The following is a 14,088-nucleotide window of genomic DNA, read 5'->3' on the forward strand; positions in this document are numbered from 1 at the left end:
GAGACAGTGGGTGTGGAGACGCGCGCGCGACGCAGCCGGCCGGTATGCCTTCAGGTCCGCATATAGATGTTAGGCTTAACTCTGCGGCGGTTATTCCATTGCCGCTCTCGTAAGCGGTGAAGATGACTATTTTTAAGGTAGTTTGCCATCCCATCATTACCTCCTTCCTCGTACCTCCATCCTCGTTTGGGCCATGAGTGCCATTTAGCGGAGCGGTAACAAGCTATCACTCGAGCTACCTGCACCTGCTCGCGCCACATCGCGGCCGGGGCTAGGCCGCGGCTCCCTCAGTGCACCTGTCGCGTGCCCGGCACGTTTTCGCATGCAGAGTAAAAAAAGCAATAAAAAAGAGTGCCTGTAATCGCTGTAGAACTTAGGTTGCGGCCAGCTGCTCGATGAGCCAACGAAATTCCGGCACATCCGGCGCCAACGATTGCATTGTTTGTAGCTCAAGAGCAAAAGCACCGACCTCCAATCGCAGCGGCGAGCCGGCCAGAAACGCCGGCAGTGCGGAAGCTGCCAACACAAACTCGTGAGGTGTTTGGAGGTTGTCTATTTACCCCACATCCAAGTAGATGTCGACCTCTGGAGGACCTCAGCTGGCTGGTTGGTTGTGTTGCGCACACTTTTAAGTTGATTTTAAAGATATTCTAGGGTGCATCTGCCCCTGATATTTTGCAGATGATATATATGTGCTCACACCAACCTATCGCCCAAGTTATCTCGCCTTCAATATTTTGCGTCAGTACTCCTGCAACACTGTAGAGGGAATGTCACTGACACTAACTATCATGTGAACTTGAGCAACAATAAAGTATATGCAAATACACTCATTACAACAGTTTCCCGAGCGAGCTGAGAAACAGGCACATCTGTATTGTAATAGGGAACAAACGAGATCGTGTATACAAATGGGCCACAAGTGGCACGAGTAAAAGCCACCAAGGTTTCCTTTCAGGATTGACTAGGTTCAAGTCTGTTGTCAGTGTAGATATGAACACGGCCTTGGCGGCACCAAAGTTTTAGACCAAGCCACTTTATCGTTAAGGAAGTATATCCAAATAGATGCTCAATCATTGTTAGCCATTCTTCTATGTCTTTGGGTAATAAATATCATCGTTGTTAAAAATAATATCTAAGGTGTGTATCCTTCCTTGTCGGTGTTTCAGCCTCACTCGTGGCTGTTCATGGCCCGCAGCGGCATGAAAGTAAGTAAGCGTATTCGTATTTGTTATAGAATTCACCTCCCCTCCTTCCGTTTCACTTTATTCGTCTTTTCGCTCTTTTTTGTCCTTCTTTATATTTCGCCCTCGTTCACTTCACCACAACGCACCACTTCTTTTCCCTCTTTCTCACCCTTTTCTAACCCCATTACCATTGCCAATTCCAGTACTAATCCACCCATCCTCCCAATCTGTGCAATATTCGTGCTCCTACTTTACTTTTCACCATTCAAGCAAAGCTTCACCAATTTCCTGGAGCAGTTTCGCCGTCACGGTAAATTTGACCTTCATTTGATCGCAACTGCACCGTATCCTTGGCGACGCATCACGTGATAAGCTGGGCCCAGCTCTGCCGTCGGCCGCATTCGCCGCCGGTGCCGCCACTGCCGGCTTTGCACATGCGCTCTCCGCAGTTGGTTCGCGGCCCACCATGTGACTCGCAGCATGCATGCGAGCTTGGTCATGAATGAGAGCGAGGCCGGCAGTCTTCTCTGAACGTGGCGCGGGTGCTGGAGGCTCTGAGCCGTCGTCGTAAAGCAGCGCCGGACCACCCAGCGGATATCGCACGGCGAGGCGTTCGGCTCGGAAATCGCCAGAAGCGGGACTAAAAATGAAAACAAAGGTATCCTTTGTATGAATAGTTTAATAATTACAACTAGATAAAATTTTTGACACGTGGATTCCAGACAACCAATCTAAGTCAAGCTTTCGCTTGCCATATCCCGAAAAGCTCAGCTAAGCCGCAGCCATTTTGTTCTCAGTGCTCAACTACACTTTTTTTTTTATTTTATCATTTCTCTAACCCCTTTCCTCAAAGCTCTGAATCTCCACTGTTCCCTCTGCTTCTCTACTCACAAATCACTGGCCCATTTACCCCTAGTACGTCGGTAACTCCGTAATGGGGGGATCACCACTAAGATTTCTGGCTGATTCCAGTAGCAGACAGACAGAGTTCAGTTTTTAGATTTACGTAACACACAAAAAAAGATTTAAAACCTCACATCACGATGCCCTTGTTCGATGTTCTCCTCATACATTTACCACAGGACCTCACCAAAAAGAAATGCTTGTAGTTGGTGGTCTCTTCAAAACCTATAGTCATTTTGCGGAACAGCATGCTATTAGCTGAGTTAGGAGGGATGCTATTAGTTGGTAGGGTTAACCGAAAGTGTATTCCTTGTGGGGCAGAGCATGCTTTTAAGACAGTGTTAGAAGAGGTAAGGTAAGAAGGCAGGCTGTCCGGAAGCGACTCATTGCGTGGCTCAAGGGGTTCCAGTCGTTGGCAGGCTTCTCCTCAATTGCGGTCCTATTGCGGCAGAGCACGCTTCAAAGGCCATCGAGGTTCCTATCATAATCAAGCAAAGCGTGCTTAAAAAATTGGCTACAATCCACTCTGTGAAGGAGGCTCGAAAGCGAAGCTTTAAACGACAACCACAACAATTTCCCATGCCACGTTACTTCAATTCACACACGTGGCTCTACAAACAGTGAAACCAGAGATTCTGCCAGCCTGTTACCTGGATTTCGCGGTGGCGGAGTCCCGACCGCAGCAGCCAGAGTGGCGGATGCCACCGCTGTTCCGCGGTCGTGCGTCGGCAGAAAGAAAAAGGAGACGCGGGTCTTTCGGATGGTGAGACAGCGGAACCTAGACATCCTAATGTGCTAGCTCGGGGCTACGCCACTGCGCGACACAAGCGCAGACACCGAAACAATTCGGCATCTGATGGTAGCAATGCATATTTTTTTCGGATTTTAACTAATTAGTTTAGTAAGTTTGCGAATTACGAAAAAGCTGAGGGAACTTTCAAAATTGCTATTTATCTGCACCGGTTGTTTCTTCCGCCTTTTCCTTTTGTGCATAACGAAAATGGTATTCATCAATTTAGAAAACGGAGTCCCATTCGTGGAAAGCAGTGCGCAAAAGATAGCGTTTCTCTAGCGGCCAGATGTGGTCTGTATGTGGTCTCTACATTTGGTTTTCTTTCTCTGCAAACCACTCCTTAACGCATCTTTGCCGTACGACCACTTATTTTCTCGAGTCCGGGTACCCAGGAGGTGCTGTCGAACAAGTTAATCAAGTCATGTGAAAAAAGCGCGCAATGGGCGCGAAGGTGCGCCAAAAGAGGCGCAAAACAACCGTCGCTAAAGCAGACGACAGAGCCGTCCTGCCGACGCGCCCGCCGATGTGAGAAGGCACCTGCGCGCGGGACACGCTGGGTAACCATTCCGCGCTCCATCTACACTGTGCTCCATGAGTGAAAACCACCCTCCCGCTCCTCAGCCGCATTGGGAGTATCTTGTAGCGCACGCCACGAAAGAACCGTTTGCTGGAAGTGGAAAGGTTTGCTTTAAAACGGCGTAAGAAAGGGAATGGTGAGAGTAGGCAGGCTTCCCCAGATTTTGAGCCCTTGCGCGGCACAGCCCCCTTCACATGTGTAACATACAAGGCGGAGGTATTCCTTAACGAAATGCATTGCACAGCATACCATGTTCTGGGAGGGAATAAAAGGGAAGGCCAACAATAGGCGAACACGGCAGCGTATATGCCATATGCGCGATATGGCAGCGTATGTGCCATATCACGCGTGATAGCTAAGGTAGTGCTGAAGTAGAGCCCAAGAAATTCGTTGTGAATGAAATGGAATATAAACTCCAGTCCCCACCGTTGCGCTCATACACGAAAATACACAGGTTTGAAAAGAACTCCCGGAATTCTGATAAAAATTATATTGCCTCGGGAATTTCGCTGATCACATCTGATCGGGGATAGGTGACCTTGGCTGAGTTGCAGCACTATAGGACTCACCGGTGGTAGCGCCTGACCGCGTTGATCGTGCGGGGCGTGCAGTTCTGGTCGATCTGCTCTCTGGGAACGAGCACCACGCGATCGCCGAGCACCACAGGGACGCCCTCGCGTTCATCGCGAGCCTCGAAGCGAAGCCCCAGGCTTCGGTGCACCTGCTTGCACGTGCGGGGCTGCGTCGCCGGCGAAAACTTCATGAACACCGCGCACGCGCACAACTGCGTGTTGACATCGCGTGATAATAGACGGCTCAGTCAATCGATCGAATCAATCGATCGTTCGCAAAGCGTTCGCATACGCGATAGAAAGTATCGCGAGGACTTCTTATGCCGTGTTAATTGTAAAAGCATGAATGTCCCATTGCAGAACAGGCATGCGTCCTCTTATTATCATCACCACCGCTTATTTTTATTCTTTCTTCTTATTTTTCACTCAACTCACCTCCATCGGCATGGCCAAGCAAAGATCACATTCAGCGGCGACAAATTTTGCTGATCGCCTAATGCTAATTGCGTAATTAGCATGCTTGGGTAATGTTGAACCACAAGGAAGGCCGAACCCACTGCGTTGCAGCCAGCAGCCGTGTACAGCCACGTCAATGTCACTGAGCGCGCAAAGCTTGCTTATGCGTGCATGCTCTCCCTCCCCATTTCCGTACAAGGGGCGGATGCCGTTGACGTGCGCGTGCCTGGACAGGCAAGACACCAGCCCAAACATCGCTCCAGGAGCCCTTCAAGACGATGGCAAGACCAAGTGTGCCATGGATGCTACATGAACTAATGCTTTTGCTATAAAAGAACACGCGACCCTTCTTGGACTAACCCCGGAACCTGCCAAAGCAAATCAAGGCTGGAGCATTCCCAAGGCCCGCTCTTTGATGCCCGACGCGGATGCCCGACCACTCCTTGGTATAAAAATGATACCTAAAGATGGGAGGGAGGGGAAGATTATTGAAGAAGAATATTTAAGAACCCAAATCCGGTTTAAGGATAACAGCGGTGAAAATTTGGACCTCGTGAAAACACTATTTCTATGTAGTTCGACTAAATATACTGCGACACACAAAATGCGACGTTTAAAAAAAATTCCCCCGCATTTCCCCGAGGGGGAGAATGTGAAAGTGCGAATGCACGGTTGTCGGCCCGCTTGCGGCGCTTGCGCTCGGCCCCCGCAGCCCACCGCCTCGCCGCCTTTTCTTCCATCTCTTCCATCGGGTTTGTAGTATCACGTGTACACCACGCAGTTATCAAGCCGCTATAACGCCGCTGAGTCGCCAACGCACGCCGCTGACGACGTAGTTTGAATGCGTTAAAGATATAAGGCGCGTTACTAACACTGATATCAGCGTCGCGTCCGTGGCGGTAGAGCGTCGCGCTGCGGCCGCAAAGTCCTCGGATCGACACCTGGCGCCGGATGCTGTTTTTTTTTATATAGAGAGGAGGACTGCGGACGCCGCCGCCGCCGCCGGCCGTGGAAGGTTTGGGGCGCTTATAAAGTGCATTCGCACTTAAAATTGAAAAATTTGGGCGCAATCCTGTCGCAGGTGGCTTCCAAGAGGCGACTGCTCTATGAAGCCAAATCTGCGGACATGGACGAAATCCCCTCTCCCTCCCAGTGCTTTCCTCTTTCAGGTCTCTGAAAGGCTCTGAATGAAGCTGACGCCGCCTCACCCCGTCAGCCTCGATAACGTAGCAGGAGGAGCTGGCGTTCTCCAGCTCGGGAGGCCACCCGCACGTCGACCACGGCAGCGGCTGCGTGCCGCTATTGACGAGATAGATTAAGGCGTACGACAGGCTCAGTGCCCCGGTCGCGGCGGTCACAACGTGGAAGTAGGCCATCGTGTAGCTCAGACCTGCGCGACGGACACGAATAAAGTTAAAGCAGTACCCCTCCGCGTGAAAGGTGTCGAATTGCGGAGCACTGACTCGCCATAGCAGCTGTGGCGCCCTCTATTGATTAGTTTAAGTATCAGCCTGGAACTGATACCGGAAGAAGTCAAGAGAGGGTGCCACAGCACCTAAAAAGGCCTATAAAGGGACACTGGATCGAGTTTTCCATAAATTGTTGTAATTATAGCGTTAATATTTGATTTTTGTTTCTTATTGATTATTAATGTGTACTTATTTGCGGCCTAGCAACAGCAGCTTCCGTGGCACGGCGCTGCGAAAAATTCTTATGGTCTCTCATGCCATTTCTCTTGCTTGGTCCCTTTAAGCTATTTGGCCCGGTGTTTTCAGTCGTGCGTGATATTGGACAGCGATTATGGCTGCCCTGATGGCGTGTATTTGAAGTGGCATACGTTACGTGGTTTTTAAAGGGAGTTTTTTTTTTTTTAGCGAAAGCTTTGTTAGTGGGACCGATGGCGTCTTGTCAGAGAAGTAATGCATTCCCCCTGGACCGGTTGGTCGACCGAATAGCTCTGGGGCGGTATTCTCGTAACTGTCCTTTTTGAAAACGTCCCTTTTACGCCCCTTCCTTGTGACGTACTTCCGGTTAAGCAGTGAGCGTTGGCAGTAGGTTTGCCGAGCTTGTGTTACGTCACTTCCGGTTGTTTGCTTCTAGCCAATCATGGCTTGCCAAAAGGGACACTTCTGAAAGGGACGTAAAAGGGACAAAACTCGAGAATACCGCCCCTGATAAGAACTCTAGGCACACGGCGCGTACGGGAAACCGGACTTACGTTGTGGAAAACGGTTACTTGAAAATCACGACAAAGGAACGGTTGTGGATAAGACAATACACGGACTGATCATGAAGCAATACATTTAGATGGTTCGTAGAGGCGTTCACTTAGTGCGAGAAAAATCGTCGCATGGGTTGGTTTTACGTTTGCGATTTGGGGCTTTGAGGTTTGACGGTTGATTGGACGCACTTGATTTTTTTAGCGATGGTTTCGACGCACTTTTGACGCAGTTTTGATGCATACCCAGCTTTCTCGCTCAAAATTCCGACTTCTCAGGAACCTAGCAAAACCGCTTCAGGGAAGTGATATTTGGCATACAGCAGCAAGAAGTCAACGTGAGTATAAAAACACGAAAAGAGCTTTCCAGGATTCTGAATATTTTGTGTGTAATTCGCTGTCAAATCTTGCTCTCCATGCATTTCTATGGGACAGTTTCGATGGCTCAGGAACCCAGTCGCGCCATGTGCGAGACTTGACACTATTTTTCACTCCGAAGTTTAGCTGCGCAAAAGAACTTTACATTTCGCTAAATAACTACAGAGTAATCACTGTTGAAAAGACTGCCATGAGCGGGAAAGCTGCACTTGGTGAAAAAGCTTTCGCGTTTGTCTCAACTATCTTTAGCAGGGAAGGGTAAAGTTTTTGCCCCCCCCCCCCCCCAAAAAAAAAAACAAAAAACTAAACTTCTTTTCAAAACAGAGGGGAATTATCGGCTTCCTTACCAGCGAACGCCGGCGAGCACTCGAGGGCCCCTCTGCTTCCCGAGTGGGTGAATTGGCCCACAATGGTTTCCAAGTGAAGCATGGGAACGATGAGCACGATCATCACAGTGGCGTAGATGACCAGGAAGGAGCCTGCACATTGGATGTGACGCTGCAATGAATAAAACGGTAACAAGAGCAACGCAAGGGGGAAAGACACACACACCTCTGCCGCCCCTGTAAATGGCGTAGGGAAACCAGTTGAAGTTGGTTAGGCCTGACGTGCAAGAGTACGCCGCGGCGTAGAAGTGGAGCCGACTGCGCCAGTAGAAGTACGGAGACCTTTCGCTCTTGACGTCGAAAGACATGACAACACTGTCGAAGTACGGGATCGATATCTAAATGGGACAGAATCGGATGGAAGCGTCGGAGGACAGAACAGCCGTGAGGGCGGTTGTATGGGCTGCTTGGTGGGCTTGGTGCGATGGCACATACCCTTGAAGTGACCGGCCAAGACGGCAGAAATTAATTACAGTGGGCGACCTACTTTTTAGATTGCTGGAGTAAAAAGAAAGACAAACTGAATAAACAGCGATTCTAAAAAATGGTTTCGGGCCGATGGCTTCGTTTTTAAAGCAAAGCTTTCTACCTCTACCAGCCAACGCTTCCGTCGTGGCAACGCTTCCGTCGTGGCATGCGGGACCAGAAACTCCGAACACGGATGGGGAAGGCGAGGGCGGTTTATTTCGCTCCCGGAGCACAGTGTAGATGGCGCGACGATAGGTAACATTACACGTCATCACCCCGCTACAAAGAGGAAACCAATAGCAATCATCATCAGCATAATTACCCAGCGTTCCCCGCGCGGAAGTGCCTGCTCGCCGGCGGTGGAGTCGGCGGTACGGCTTTGTCGTGTGCTTTAGCGACGGCTCTTTTGGGCCTGTTTTGGCGCAGTTTCACGTCCATTGAGCGCTGCCTTCGCAAGGCTTGATTAACTTGTTCGGCAGCACCTCCAGGGTAACCCGCACCCGACGGAATTAAGTGGTCGTACGGCAAACATACGTTAACGATTCGTATGCAGGGCGGGAAAACAAAATGTAGAGACCACATACAGACATCATTAAAGAAGGTAGCGCTAGAGAAACGCTACCTTCTGCGCACTGCTTGCCACGAATGGGACTCCGTTTTCTAAATTGGTGAATACCAATTGGGTTGTGTTTTAAGAGGTATTACAAAAGGCGAAAGTAGCAACTGGTTCTGATAAATAGCGATTATAAAAGTTCCCTCAGCTATCTCTCAATTCTCAAATTTACTAAACTAACTAGTTTAAATCGGTATAAATTGGAGAGAGAGAGAGAGAGAGAGCGATCTTTAATGAAGTCTGGCGATGTTAGCTGGGCTAAAATGCCTAACTTGCTACGCCAGTTGATGACGGGATGAAGATGATGGCGATGATGTTCAAGAAGTTGATGCGTACAGATACGGCGAGTTATTGGAATGACTAAGCTCACATGTCGAATTATTTCGGTGTCTGCACTTGCGTCGCGCGGTGGTGTAGCCCCAAGCTATCACATCAGGGTGGCTAGGTTCCGCTGCCTCACCCTTCGAAAGGCGTTCCTCTGTTTTCTCTCTCCCGACTCACGGCCGAGCTACAGCGGCGGCGTCCGCCGCTCTAGCACGGCCGTGGCAGACGCTGCTGCTGCGTTCGGGAAGCCGCACCCGTGAATTACAAGTAACGGCCGGCACAATCTATCGTTTCCCTCTTTGTAGAGCCACGTGTGTGAATGTAAATGACGTAGTATGGGCAATTGTTGCGGGCGTCATTTACCACCTTCACATCGTGGATTGGAGCCAATCTTTTTTGTTCGCCGCGCTATTGTGTTCACCCGACGGTCACCTCACAATAATTAAAAGCGATGTAAGCTTTTGGAGGCTTTTCTCTAGTTCATTTGGGCAACCGGCGCAGGGGACCGTTGACATTTTAACGACTGCGATTACCGCCATGAGAATTCCCCGAAGCGGACGGCAGCTGGAAGTCAGTCGTCAAACATAGGAAGAGCTAGGGCACCAGACGTTCTGTCTACAACAGTTGCACTGCTCAAAGCTAGTGGGAGAAGTTTCCGTTCGTACGTCTGACCCTGGCGACTATGCGGCTGGGATGCGTCAATGGGTAGGCGACCAGGTTTTGTTATGCGCTCCACGTGTTCACAAAGGAAAGGAATTTTGGCGGCGTGGGGCACAATTATAGGCGCGCACGGTATGGACAATACTTTAAAGGGACCCAGAAAAGCCTTTTGTAAAAGTTAGAAAATGCCTGTATTGTCGCGCAGCAACAATATTGGCGGTGAGATGTTTGACGTCGGCTCTGACGTCGGTAGGGACTCGCGCCGCTGTCGTCTGCTACCCTCCGCTTGCAAAGGGCAGCAGTGCCTGTGCTAGAAATCGCCCCCTTTGATGCTCTAGTGCATTAAAAAACGCATTTATAGTAATTCAGTTATTTTCAGTGATTTTCGCCACTATCTGACACATCTGAATAATTTCAAGCTGTATACCCTACAAGCTTGCAACGCACGAAAAGAGCGAGAACAACTTTCTTCAGAGCATCGGTGAGAAGATTGTGTGTAACTCTTCCTTTCGAGCTTATTCGCGAGGGTCAGCGCTCAGAGCTCCTCGATAAGTGTTCAAAATGCGTAGGCTTCCCTACCGTACTTTTGAGATGCTCTTATGGCGACAACAGCCTCATGCTACGTACCAAGCAGCGGGCCCCTACGCGCGCATGGCACAGCAGAAAGTAAAGCAGATGTCTTCCTTTTCTTTCATTGTTGTTGACTGGTATCAAATGAATGTTTTTTTTGTGTGTGTGTGTGCCCAACGCATTGATTTTTCTGCACCGTCACAAACGTCCTATTACTATACTCGGTGACAACTTAAGAACGGCACCTGAAGTTGCCACTGTGCCTTATCACCGTAGCCGGATGTTTCTCCGCGCGGCACAAGGCGTTACTGGGAATATTTTGAACATGGCGTGAGCCGTTCCCGTGATTTTTTTACTTATTATGCTTATAAACGACTCCAGTGACGACAAACAAACTGCGTGAGACAAAAAAGACGATATCACGCATTCATAGCAAACCCCTTTCAAAACGCGCGCGCACTGACGTCACGGGTCCGGCGCTTTGGCGGAGTGATACACTACACGAAGTGGTGCCGTTCTTGAGTTGTAACCGAGTATAGGTTTAAATTTGGAGATGTTTGGGAGGCTCACAAAGATCGTGTGTGTATTTTTTGCAGGCTGTATGGCACACATTCTTTCAAGGAGGTGCATATCCACTTCTGCGTTCAAGGAGGTGCATATCCACAGCGTGCGTTGTTTATTCACATCCAAATACAATGAGAAGGTTTGTGCTACGCCATCGCGATCGCACCCAAAACAACGACAGTACTCGAAGGCGGCTTTTGTGCTCAGTATTTCTATCGCAACCATCGTTATCATAACGAATTGTCTATCAACCCGAACAATTATAATGTGATTGCGGTGTTGAGGGCTTGATATACTCGCCAACGAACGCAATAAATACTATACGCCCGCATATTAGAAAAATCGAAACGGATGAATATTTATAAAATGCTTTTCATTGTTTTCCAGCACTTCCAGGTTTAAAGAACAAACCCTGGTCTATTTGGGATGGCATTCTATGAATTGAGGAAAATTACTGTTAATCTGAGCAGCCATCACCCACTAACCACGTCGATTTTATTGTTAAGTAAAGTTTCCTCCTCCTCCTCCCCCTCCCTCTCTTGAGTGCAGTTTTCCTATAACGCATACTTGAATATTGGGAAGATTTGGCTGTGGAAAATGTACCGAAATATCCGTCCAGGACTGAGCAAACATAGTGTTACCGTATATTTGCCGTAGACGTTGCTCGTTTTGCTCAATATATCTCCATGCTGGTTAGAAGCGTGGTATGAAACCAGCACGCGCCTAGCTATACACACAGTGGGTTATTTGGAACTAAACCTACAGTTTCTGCAGCCTATAGTGCATGGCGACACACTTTCGTGCCATGACAACGTAAATTGATGTGATACAATACTTTCGAACGGCAAGGTTGCAAAAACTGGTTTACCTTACATATGATAACCGCGCCTTCTGCCAAAGCCGACAGCTCCAAAGGCCGGGAATTTGTTTTGGTCTTGTATTCTCTCTGTTGTCGGTTACTAGCAGCTGGCTCGAAAAAATGCCTAATACAGAAGCTGACGCCTAGCTCCGACTCTTCGAGCTCCACACAGCACCGGCTTCGCAAGGAACGGGGTGACGCCGTCAATGTTTCTTCCGTAGAGGCATCAAAAACTATACTTTAAATCACGCTTTGAGCTAGTGTATGCGATTTTAAGGCTATCATCATGATAAAAAGTTACGCACACGCGAAGTCTGGCGCGGACAATCATTGACGTCAACCGAGCGCAAAGAAGCTGCAGGGAGAGCGAGCCCGATTGAAGCAGACGACAAATACGAGAATCCCTAAGCCGACGTCACGGAGGCGCGCTTCGCAGCGCCGCTCGTGGTCGCGCTCCCCGCAAATAGCGATGCAGTGCCGTTGGAATTGTTGTTCTACATTCAGTATTAGCTGCGCCAGAAGAAATTTAGTGCACCTCTCCCCCCTTGCCGATCGATTCCTCCTCCCTCTCTGCTGCTTTCAAAGCAGCTGGAAACACTAGGAATAGCCATGTGACATCGCGGCGCTCGACTTCCGTTCTGCGCTAGCTACATTCCTGCGCCTAGGCACGCGTCAATCGCTGCGGACCCGCTTGCCTCGGGATAGCGCAGGAAGGAGGAAGAGCAGCCGGAAGCCAATGGCAGTGACGTTGCCGGCGGCCGACGATCGGGCGAATCAGGGGGCGCCTCGCCGTTGCGTCAGCCGCGATCGGCTCGCTGCGGCGTCGCGCTTATCGGCTGAGAAAGGCCATATCTTCATTTTTTTTTTTTTTTACAAATTATCCGTACAACGTATGGGGCTCACATTTGGCTCAAAAATCCCCCATTATGCCGCCCGACAACCGATGGCCGGTGCTAGGTTTGCTTTTAGTCAGGATACCTCCGGGTTTCTGTATGTGTGAAAGGTGGGTAACGTGACTATTTTGAACCCACCTAGCTTTGTTTGTAACTGGCCAATCAGTGGCCGTGTGGGCTAATGAATGAGCCATCCTCACTCTCAAATTTTGACGTCCCTGTTGTGGGCGGGGTTTTGGTGGTAAAACCGAGGTGTTTGATGTTTTGGACTGACAGAAAGGGGGAGGAGGATAGATCGGCGAGCCCCGCTTGACGCGGGCCTTGCCCGACCTCTTTTATGCGATCATGAGCCTTGAGAGTCTTAAATATGTAGTGTAAATAAAGTGTACATATTGTACATCTTGCTTTTGCTTGGTATAGATCATCGTTTGACACGTGCCCTCTACCACGAGCCATCGTTTCATTGGATCATAGCTCAATCACAACAGCCGATCGATCTTCCTTAATTTGACTACATCCCTTTCTGTCTGCACACTTGTACATAAAAATATGGTTGCTCCCTCTTCCATGGGAACCGGTAAAACACGAAAGTGAAATGTGCCTTCACAGGAGCATTTGAATGTTTATTGTGCATCGATATGAACTTGCACGTCGCTTTAGATTTCGTCGGTATGGCACCGTTAGACGCATCAACGTTACACACTAGATTGCACGCGTCGGAGCATTGCCCAAATCTGACTGAAACCACAGGCGCTCGCAAACCGTACGTGCGAACAAAACCAAACGGATTTTCAGCGAATCGTTTGGTGAACACACGATCCATTGCAGCGAAAGGAGCAGCGGATTGTGTCACGAGCGCGACATCCGCAAGTTGGTTTCTCCGCAGCTTACGCTGCGCGTCCCCCATACATGTAGGCGCTGGCATCGAGGCGCCAACTGCCGGCGCTCATTAGCGTCATGATGCACTACTTGCTTCGCCTTTCCTAGATGGCAGCACCATCTGAAAGGAAGGTTATAAGGTGCGTTTGCTGTCCTACTGCTCATAGCGCAGTCGGGAGCGCGTTTCGTACCTCCCGTTGCAGCGAAAGAGGTCGTGGCTCGAGTCCTGGTGCCGCTGCGTCAATCAGTTTTTCTGGCGATGACATTTTCGTGACGAATATGACGTCAGATCTTGGTGGACCCCGGCATAAAAAATTTTCAAAAACTCCGCAGGTGTAGGTAATGAAGATTCGAATTGCAGTGTGATGCTACGATTCTCCCTACGGGTACAGCACGGCCCAAATTCGAGCCCTGGCGATGGAAAACTTAAGTTTTGATTACTTGCCCAGTGGGTAGACCTAGCGTCACTAAATAAAGGCTTTGGTAGACCTTAGCGCGCACAAGTATTCAGTGCATGGAAAACTCACGGACACTCCCGTGACCAGGGCTCGCAGTGAAAGATGCAAAACTGCATTGTTAGACATGCAGACTGGAAACCAAAGAAGACTGTGAAAAGGTCTTTGTTGTAAGCTGTACCCTTGTCTCTGCAGCTGATGCTGTCTTCCACGTAGTCTTTCAGGCCATTGTCCTACCCCATGTCTGGCCGGGTGTCTTGTGGACCTGACTGCATGAGTCAAGCGATTATTACCACGTACGCTTCCTTCGTGCACGTTCGAAGTTTCTCCGCA

At 49.5% G+C, this 14,088-nt stretch overlaps 1 protein-coding gene across 1 annotated transcript in view; it reads right to left on the reverse strand.

The window, feature by feature from the left end:
• LOC144158002 (sodium-dependent proline transporter-like) overlaps nt 1-5,872 on the reverse strand; it is a 28,397-nt gene extending 22,525 nt beyond the window's left edge. Inside the window, exons 1-2 of the mRNA XM_077688696.1 lie at nt 5,697-5,872; nt 4,030-4,199 (exon numbers count right to left, since the gene is read on the reverse strand). Of these exons, the coding sequence (XP_077544822.1) occupies nt 4,030-4,199; nt 5,697-5,864 (338 nt within the window). The 5' untranslated portion in view covers nt 5,865-5,872. The remainder of the gene's footprint in view (nt 1-4,029; nt 4,200-5,696) is intronic.
• Between the last annotated feature and the right edge of the window lie 8,216 nt (nt 5,873-14,088).

The sequence above is a fragment of the Haemaphysalis longicornis genome, unplaced genomic scaffold (genome assembly GCF_048455015.1).
Source record: "Haemaphysalis longicornis isolate Haplotype H1 unplaced genomic scaffold, Haemaphysalis longicornis Haplotype H1 scaffold_10, whole genome shotgun sequence".
In the NCBI taxonomy this organism is placed as follows: domain Eukaryota; kingdom Metazoa; phylum Arthropoda; class Arachnida; order Ixodida; family Ixodidae; genus Haemaphysalis; species Haemaphysalis longicornis.